The sequence below is a fragment of the Aulonocara sp. 'chitande type north' Nkhata Bay genome, linkage group LG19 (genome assembly GCF_057382095.1).
Source record: "Aulonocara sp. 'chitande type north' Nkhata Bay isolate Kocher_YH1m ecotype deep benthic linkage group LG19, A_spYH_male_GT1.1, whole genome shotgun sequence".
NCBI lineage: Eukaryota > Metazoa > Chordata > Actinopteri > Cichliformes > Cichlidae > Aulonocara > Aulonocara sp. 'chitande type north' Nkhata Bay.
In genome coordinates, this window is record NC_141362.1 from 31,177,163 (window position 1) to 31,186,862 (window position 9,700).

At 41.9% G+C, this 9,700-nt stretch overlaps 1 protein-coding gene across 2 annotated transcripts; it reads left to right on the forward strand.

Annotated features, from left to right (window-relative positions):
- The first annotated feature begins 2,451 nt into the window (after nucleotides 1–2,451).
- vsx2 (visual system homeobox 2) lies at nucleotides 2,452–8,486 on the forward strand. Of its 2 annotated transcripts, none has more exons than XM_086275566.1 (5): nucleotides 2,452–3,400; nucleotides 3,785–3,869; nucleotides 4,356–4,479; nucleotides 6,922–7,102; nucleotides 7,478–8,486. In XM_086275566.1, exons 1-5 carry the CDS (start codon nucleotides 2,983–2,985, stop codon nucleotides 7,855–7,857), a joined length of 1,188 nt encoding a protein of 395 aa, XP_086131692.1. In that variant the 5' UTR covers nucleotides 2,452–2,982; the 3' UTR covers nucleotides 7,858–8,486. The 2 variants fall into 2 exon arrangements, with proteins under 2 accessions (XP_086131692.1, XP_086131693.1); XM_086275567.1 differs by having other exon boundaries at nucleotides 2,453–3,400; nucleotides 7,541–8,486.
- Nucleotides 8,487–9,700: the final 1,214 nt, after the last annotated feature.

Below are 9,700 nucleotides of genomic sequence, written 5' to 3' on the forward strand. Positions count from 1 at the left end.
CACTTCCTAGTTTGCTAAAAGGTGAAGTCCCTCTAGATATAAATATTAAAAACTGCTTTCATATTATCTGTGAAAGCCCCCACACAAAAACGTGTAATAATGTTATATCAAAACAGGACAAGTTAATAGTTTGTGAGGGGATTGGTTGAAATCATGCAAATTCTATTCATATTAAAGTGCAGAAGCTTAGATTATGCATTCTTTTATTTATGCTCTACAGAGTGCATTTGACGATGTTGTGATTCTAATCGTAGGCTGTTGCAGAACTTATACACATTATAAAAAAGTGCATTATTTTAAAGTCAGTGTGTCTGCATTTCCCGCATTTATGCATTCAGTGCAACAACTGTGCCCATTTGAAGTGCCCCTGCCGTCTGTGGGACTGGCTGAATGTAGACACCTGTTGATGCTGACTGGCGAACATTGATCAGTCTGCTGAGCGCTGACGTGTTAAACGAGCTGACATCCTCAATATGGTGTACGCACTGTGGCTTCCTGTCACCCGTATAGCCTCAGTCCAGCCAAGCAGTCTCTTCGAGAAACGGGTCAGTCCCCGCAGAGCTGGTCATCCATATGGAGGGAGAAAAAAAAGAGAAACACTCCATCCATCCGCAGTGCGTTGCCCTGACCTCACGTAGCCTCTGTGCCCCGACAAACGTCAATCCGATGTGCCCCGAGTCCTTAAATTAGCTGTCAATTAGTGCAAATTAATCAACTCCTCGCCTAATTAAGCAATGCCGACGGGCAGCTACCAAACATGCCATTGTGGAGGAGCCATGAGAAAGCTGCGGGGCTTGCAAACTCTTTCAGTATACCGGGGGAGGAGGAGAGGGGAGTGCCCTGGAAGTGCTTTGGGAAAGCAGAGGCTTTTGGCTGAGCTTTAGTAGTCCCCCCCCCCCCCCCCCCCTCCCTGACTCGGCGCTACATGTGCGCTGTCATCAAGTTGCCTGCACCTTGTTTCAACACCGAGGATTCAAACTGATTGAGCACCCACACCTCTTGCATAAGACGTTTCTGTTTTGTTTTTTGAACAGTTTGACAACAGTCAGATTGGACACCTCAAAAGAAAGCCACAGGCAGTCCATGTGACTTATCCATTCACCAGTGTGTGTGTGTGTGTGTGTGTGTGTGTGTGTGTGTGTGTGTGTGTGTGTGTGTGTGTGTGTGTGTGACCTTCCCGTAAATACGCTGCATTGGCCTTTTTATTTTTAACATTTTAAATCTCACAGCTGTTTTAGCAGAGCCTCACCTTCTGCAGGCCACTCCTCTCTGAAAGCTGCTTTCATTTCCAAATGTTTGAGGACACGCAGCACGGAAGCACGAAGAGCGGGGGGAAGAAAAGAAATGATGTAGGGTGTGTGTGTATGTGCGTTCTCGGAGGGGGAGGGGGGGGGGTAAATAAACAAACTGAAAAAAACAATCAAATCCAACAGCTGTTTTCTTTTTAATCTACATGCGTTAGATCCTGCAGGTCTTTGATGGGCAACCTAATCTACACGAATGACTGAACTAAATCTCGAGCCTTATTAGTCATCCTCTCTTCTGCATGTAAATCCGCACGGACCAGTTTTCAGAGGAGATGGACTAATAAAAGTAAACACAAAGGAGGAACCATCCTACTACCGACAAAATCATGAGAAGAGAAGAAAAAAACGTATAGATTGCAACAGGAGTGATGATTGAGTGAGAGGGAGGGAACTAAGTTCCCTGTAGTTGCCATGTCCCTGTGACTCGCACTCTTCCTTGTTAATAAATGACTCGATCCCAGCGGGCCGATGTGCCATTAGCATATCCTAATAACATTGACTTCGTCACCAAATAGGGCCTAATTAGTTTCAACTGGCCAACCACTGATTGCAATAAATATTTTTTTCTCCTTCTTAATAGTCAAATTTTAAAGTCTTGATCAGCTGAGGCTCTGAGCTCCACCAGACTCTTCTTTCCATAACGGAGACCCACGCTTTCACCACCCACATGACTCATTCCCACAGGTTTTAATTAGAATGATTAATTAGAAAGTATTTTTTTTAAAAGAAAACTGTTAAATTATCCTTATAAGATTTTTTATTTTTAACATTTTGGTCCGCATCTTTAATAATAATAATAAAGATAAAGGTCATTAAAACCGTAACGCAAAGAAACATTTTTTCTTTTGTTGTGTTATTGCAATAAAATGAATGAAATTATTATGTTATAATTTATTATTATTATAATTTATTATTATTATTATTATTATTATTATTATTATTATTATTATTATTATTATTATTATAATTATAAAACAAAAAAACATGCTGTGGGAGTTTCTTGTTAGTTTTGTATTATTTTGTGTGTTCGTTGCTCATATTCTGTTTAATTTCCCACATCCTCCAAGAAAAATCCCCCTGTGGTTTATAATCTGTGTAGTCTGCTGCTGCTGTGGGATTAACGCTGTGCAGGACCGTGCAGCGCAGACTGTGTCCATGTCGTCCAGCTGTCGTTTTTGGGAGGGCCTTTGATTTGCGTGTGATGAGTTTCCCACAGCATCTGGAGATCAATTATCCACTCCTATGAGCCAGTGGTTGGGCAGAGAGAACTGGCTGTGTGTGTGTGTGTGTGTGTGTGTGTGTGTGTGTGTGTGTGTGTGTGTGTGTGTGTGTGTGTGTTCCATCGCTCATTGTTCGTATTTCTTCCAACAGATTGCAAACTTAAAGATCGCTTGTTCCTCTTTACCTCGGATCTAGTCTTCATTTATCCACGCAGTCCTCAGGAAAACACAGATATCCATTCGGGAGGGCGTATAATGCATCCATGATCCACAGGAATCCCGAATCCTTGCAGCTGATTGGCTGCTGGTTCTGCCTCTTGTTGGGATGGACCTGTTGGATAAAAGGACCATTTTCTAAAGGGCTCTTGTGTGTTACGCAGAGGATCATGCACTGGGGACCGTCCTGTTAGACGCCGTGATAAGAAACAGGCCTTTCAAGGAACATCGGAGACACTATGACGGGGAAACAGGGCTCCGTGTTGTCGGAAAGTTTAAATCTATCGGAGAAAACCTCTCTGGGTGTTAATGGAGGGAGTAATAGCCACCAGCCGAAGAGCGGCGCGACCAATCCACCGCCCAGGTGCACCGGCTTCGGCATCCAAGAGATACTGGGTCTGAATAAGGAGCCATCCGCAGCCCCGAGGAGCCCACTGGCCTCGCTGCCGGCCGGGGCGCACCTTATCGCCGCCAGGTCCATGCTGGGCCCCGCCGGCGTGGGTGTCGGGATGGGATTAATCGGCCCTGGTGGGATTCCATCGTTTTACAGCCAGCCAGCGTTTTTGGAGACTGTGCTGTCTGACGGGCAAGATGTTCACCTGCAGCCCCACAGCAGGTCCGTGGGCCCGCTGGACACCAGCCAGTCTGCCAGCTCAGGTGATCTGCAGTCACTTTCTAATGATTCATAGCCGTGAAATTATTACAGCAGTTATATTATTATCGCATTTCCACTCACTGTGTTACTGTGGATTAAGACAGATTCCAGATTTCTTCCATTTCCTCCTCCTCCTCCTCATCATCATCATCATCATCATCATCATTATTATTATTATTATTATTATTATTATTATTATTATTGATATTAATAATAATAATAATAATATTAATAATAATAATAATAATAATAATAATAGTAGTATTAGTATCGTGTTTGAACTGGAATGTTTTAGGCTGTGACAGGTTTATTTAAACCTGTGCTGTGTCGTTGCAAACATTTGCTCTGATCTTTTAATTTCATTTAACATTACGTCTTCTTCTCAGACTCTGAAGATTTGTCTTCTAATGAACGAAAACTCTCCAAGTCGTCAGTAAGTCAGAGCAAGAAAAGGAAGAAAAGACGCCACCGGTTAGTGCTGATTTCTGGATTTCAGGGGGAAAAATGATGAAAATGTTAAATTTCATGTTAATACAACATCCCTTTGTTCAACTTAATAAAATAAAATAAAATGCACAGTGGCTGTTATTCTTACATTTTTAATTTCTAATTTTTGGTCTTACTCTTTCTTTGGCACTCACAACTGTGCACATAAGGATTTACTGCACGTGAGCTTTTATTTTCTCAAATTATTGCCATCTAGGCAAATTGAAAAAAAAATTATCTGAAAAACAGGGTAATGTTATGATTAGTTTTTATTTAAGTTATTAAAACTGGCACTTAAAGCTGAACGCCTTTTTAGCTTTTCTCCAGTGCAAATTGTGTGTGTTAAAACATGCACATGTATTCATTAGTTTGTCAGAAAGAAAAAAATCGGGTTTTTGCGTGTGCGTGTGTTTTTTGTTTTCAAAGCACATTAATATATATTTCTCGCCTGTATTTAACCTGTTTCCACAGGACCATATTCACCTCGTATCAGCTGGAGGAGCTAGAAAAGGCATTTAATGAAGCGCACTACCCGGATGTTTATGCCCGAGAGATGCTGGCCATGAAAACAGAGCTACCTGAAGACAGGATACAGGTATAAAAACCCCTGATAATTATAATAAGAAATTATAAAAAAAATTATGAATATTTATTGAATTAGAAAAAAAGACCATGGAGCTTTTCCAATTTTTCTTTCTTTTTTTTTTGCTGTTCAAAGAATTTTATTTTATTTTATATGAAGTATAAAGTTGTTCGGTTATTTCAATCTACTTTTGCCCAGTTGTGCCTGTAAAAATGCGACGTTTCATATTATTCATTTAAAATATAAAGGAATGCTTCATTTGAAGCATAGTTTTATTTGTACATATTTTTTTCGTACAGCTGCTTTGCATACGAACAACAGGCTAATCAAAGCAACAGCAGAGTGAAAGTATCTCATAGTGTTTCACATTCATTTCGTTGTATTCAAAGGATTCGATCTAATTTTACATTTTTAAACAGCGCATCTGGGCTTTGTGGGCCATTCTGAAAAAATAAGCAACAGTCTCTTTAAAACCGGGTTCGTTCTGAACTCATCTGCCGTAATGATTTGTGTGAATATTCTAATCGCTCTCCTCATGAATATGCACCTGTTCGGGCGAATGCGCTTCGCTCATCCTTCACCTTTCCATCAGTGCTAATAACCCGCTGTAATATTTGAGTGGAGGCCGCCAGCTGCCCCTGATGCTGCTCTGATGTTAAAGGGACGATGGTCTAAGTGAGCCCCAGCAAATCGATCAGCGATGGGGCCCCCCTTCCTCCTCCCCTTCCTCCTCTTCCTCCTCCTCCCGTCTGAACAAAGACTGCTCTCCTCCAGCATCCTCGCCAGGACAGATAATCTCTCATCAGGCGCAGTTGGATGTGAAACAATTTGTTCTCAGAGAAGGAGCCGCTAACGACCTAATCAAGCTATCAAGGCGGAAGAAGATTGCAGTGTGACCTGGACCATCCATCTGCCGGGGTGCCTTTTAATCTCGTTCTCATTACCGGGCTGCAACAGTAGGGCCTGGAATAAATAATAAAAGGAAATAAATAAATAACCCTGCTCCCATCCTAAATAAAATTAACACCCAATTTTCTCATTGAGTGTAATTAGTTAAATCAGACGAGCTCGGGAGGCTGGCTGCTGCTGCTGCTTGGAGAGAGACGCAGGGAGTTCAAATGAAATAACTACATTGAATTTATTAGCATGGGTCAATAGCGCTGATCCCACGAGTCCCGGTAGTTTAATTTCCCGTGATATTTGCCCGCCTGCCCACCATCGATTGGGCCTGAAATTAACTTATTTTTCAATCAGCCTCGGCGTGCCCCTGGGTCGCTCCTCCTCGCGGCTTACACACTGGCTTCTTTTTAAGGGGCACATAAGCAATTTCTCATTAAAAAAAAGTATCTTGTATGAAATAAGGGTTATCCATCAGAATTACCAGAAGAAAAAAATCTAATAAAAAAGCTTGAAAACGATTTGATCGCTTTCGATTTAAAATCTGTCCTCGCTCGAGTCTTCTTTCTGCCCCCCCACCTTCCTCCTCTCTCAGAGCCAGAGGTGCCTAAGCTGAGTGCTTAACAATCCTGTGTTGTGCTATACAATCAATTTGGCCTCTCTCTTTCTCTCAGCGCACACACAGACACTCCGGGCTTTAAGCAGTTTGCTGGCTGTAGCCAAGTGAAGTGTCTTGTTGTGTCACACCATCTATAATGCAACCAGGTAGTTTGCGATAAGCAGTGACAGGAGGCAGAGATCTGTTACACCTGGAGCCTGCAGGCTATGGGAAATCAATGGACTCAAGCAAAACAGGACTTAAGTTGTTATCTTAAGTCACTTTGAATCGCACTGGATTCCTAAATGGATCATCTTTAAAATAGCTAAGACTAGGCTTAACATTTCTAAAAGGGTGCTTTTAGAAAAGCCTAAAATGGCAGTAAGTGGATGGAATGGATTAATTAGTTACATTTTAGGAGGGTTTGATGATCCCTTCTGGAAACGTTTGAATTAGAATTTCTTTGTCATCGTTAAGCGTTTATTATTGGACTAACAGCACGTTTTGGCTGGATAAACACAACTCAAACCGATTTTTTCCTCAATATTTGCTCTCATCGGTGGCTTAGAAGATATGCAGACGATCCATCAAAAAAGCCCAAACCTGTTTAGGATACAAATTGTTGCATCTTGCACATAATGCAGCAGATTCAATAAGATTGCCATTGTGAAACAGTCTGCCACGGTGAAACTCCTCTGATTTCCTCTTCTTGTGGTTCCCAAATTACTGAAAACTCATTCCCAATATCCTCTGTAACAGTAATCAAAAGCCCCAACACTATTCAAGTCCATCTCGGCTGTTTCCAAAAACTATTCATTCAAAATTAAAAGGTTATTTGAATGAATCAAATTTAATCTCTTGCACGTATTTTGGCCTCTGCTGCAGTGACCTGAAATCTGATGAATATGATGACTTAAGCGATATAGCTAAAAACTGGGGAACTTCTTCCTGTGTTACAGGTGTGGTTTCAGAACCGGAGGGCCAAGTGGAGGAAGAGGGAGAAATGCTGGGGTCGCAGCACAGTGATGGCTGAATATGGACTGTATGGAGCCATGGTGAGGCATTCAATCCCTCTGCCAGAGTCCATCCTCAAGTCTGCAAAGGATGGTATCATGGAGTCCTGCGCCCCCTGGCTGCTTGGTGAGGCTTTTGTTTTACTTTTACTGATTTTTCCGCTTTTGTTTTTCTAATTCATCCATTTTTGTAGATGTAAAGCACATCTTAGCTGCACAGTTCAGTCAGTTAGTGATGACTGAGTAATCATAATTTTAAATAATCAGAGGTTGCACTTCATTGAGTTAACAAGCTGAGATTAATGCGTTTATTCTGACTTTCCACAAGTACCCCGTGTCTTGTTCCCTTTCCCCCCTAAGCATGACCTTTTAAAACTAATATATTTCCTAAATTGAAATCAGCATGCAAAATATTTTTCATCCAGTACCCTGGTCATGCATTGCCACTGTCCATTTAAACATTATTTTCTAAACCGCAACTGTTTTTGCTTGCTATTTTCAGTCCAGGATGGCTTACCAATCAACAGACGCTATTCTAAATCTGAATACCCGCAACTCTTTGCAGGGATGCACAAAAAGTCCGTGGAGGCTGGAGCACCCCCGCCGTCAGGAAAGGACGATGCACCCCAGCAGCCGAGCTCTCAGAGGGCAGAAGACGCCGAGGCGGAGGAGAAGAGGTCAGAAGGCAAGTCCGTCATTTCTAAAGAGGAACTGAGAGAGAACAGCATTGCCGCGCTCAGGGCCAAGGCACAGGAGCACAGTGCCAAAGTGCTGGGAACAGTTTCTCATGACAGACAGTTGGAGGGCAAACCGGAGAGACAGGAAGCCGAGGAGAAGGCCAGCGACCCCCTGAGTTCACCAGAGGAGCAAAAAAGTCCATAGAGACTGTCGAATTCGCTGAGGACTCTTGTTTTCACGAGTGAACCCAGTGATCTGGCTGCTTTAAGCATGGACCTACCTGGTATGACTCACTGTCCTGCAGATGGTCTGCATCTGGACTCCTTTAAGGAGAAAACTCATCTGGTTTGCTGCTGCACACAAGATGCAAATGCACTTTCCCCCCCTCCCTGATTCACTTCAAAACATACAGCTGTTGCTTGATCATCATATAGAAAGGTTGAAAAGAGCAAGAGTGAGAAATATCCCTGTATATAGATCCCGCAATTATATAGAGACAGCCAGATGAGCAGAATTTCATCCAGTGCAACATGAAGTACTTGCAACGAGCAGTCAGTGTGTCAAAGTCTGCATTTCATTTTAACCTTTGCTTGTACAGTTACTAAGTGCTGGCGTTTTAGATAAGAGGCGCCCCACCGACAGAACTCTTTCAAGAGAAAGAAAGTAAATGTTGTCCTATATCGTGCTGTAAATAATTGATATATTAATCGCTCCCACTAAAGACACAAATTTGAAATATGTTTTCATGTAGTCTTAAAAATGTTTGTGTTTTCATTTCAAAATATGTATCACTCAAAATACAAAGCATAAAATAGAAATCACTGTTTATTAAATGCGGGTTTTGGTGTCAGTTCTTTTGCTTTAAATGATTCGATTACCACCCTGTTGCTCTAACTATTGAATGGCATTGAAGACCCCCTCCTTGCTGGAGTAGCTACTTGCTGTCACTTGCTGCTCTGCTGGCTGGGCTCATTAGGAGACCGCCCCTGGCTACATGCTTGGGTTAGCCCCCCATAATCTGTCGCAGTTGAGAGCCTTCAATTTCAGATTAAACTAGGGGAACCAGAGCTTTTGGGACAGGAGAAGAGAGTGAAGCAGGATGACCTTAGCCTGATTTCAAATCACTTCAATAGATGCTGTTAGCATCCAACACTCAAACTCTTTCATCCTCTTATCTGAATACTTAGCCAAAGTCTAACAGCTTCATTTGTTGGTAATCTTCATTTCTCCCCCGGCTGTTTATAAAACTTTCTATCAGGGCATTTGAATTCGGCTTTACAACACATCTACGTGGTCGCATTAGCTATAATCCATATCACATTTCACACACTTTCTAATGGGGCTTCTTAATGAGTTGAACAACTGAGTTCCATTCCAATTAAACAGAGAGCAATTTCAAAAGGCAAGGGATGACTGCGCTCAGTGTGGCCCCAGAGTGAATGGCTCTCAGTTCGAAATCATGATGTCAGTCGATAGGGAAAAGGTTGTTAATTACTTTGTTGACAGAGATAAGTATACATACAATCAACAATGATGGGTAAAAATGCTCTGGGATGTGCCAGGATAGCAGGAAATGTTGATGTTAAGAAGATTCTTCTCCACTGATGAGTTAATTTGTGAGCAGCAATGTTAAGGAAGGTTTAATTCTTGATTATAACCTTAGAAAGATATTTCAGATGTCATCATTTGTGATATTTGTTCCTGCTATATTTTCAGGGCAGAGCATAAAAATAACCAGCTGCAGAATAATCTTCAGACCTGATAGATCTAGCATTAAGGGACACTGCAGCAGATACATTTCATGCTCACAAGAACCATTACTAAGCTACAAGCTAATCTTATTTCGTATCCTTTGCTAACCTAGACATATGTTTCCAGTTTATGTATCACTAAATGATATCTTATTTTAGCTTTATACCCTTCTGCTGGTCTCAACAAACTGTTGGATGAACTGCAATCAAATGTTGCACTGACATTCATGATCCTCAGAGGATAAACCCTGCTGGTGGTCTCATGACTTCTTCTGTGGTGCCAATAAGAGGCAACT

Bases quoted from the DNA above. Each gene is read 5' to 3' on its own strand.
- vsx2 (XM_086275566.1), top strand. From the start codon at position 2,983: ATGACGGGGAAACAGGGCTCCGTGTTGTCGGAAAGTTTAAATCTATCG. The intron at 3,401-3,784 runs GTGATCTGCAGT...TCTTCTTCTCAG, and splicing joins CAGCCAGTCTGCCAGCTCAG to ACTCTGAAGATTTGTCTTCT. The intron at 7,103-7,477 runs GTGAGGCTTTTG...TGCTATTTTCAG, and splicing joins CTGCGCCCCCTGGCTGCTTG to TCCAGGATGGCTTACCAATC.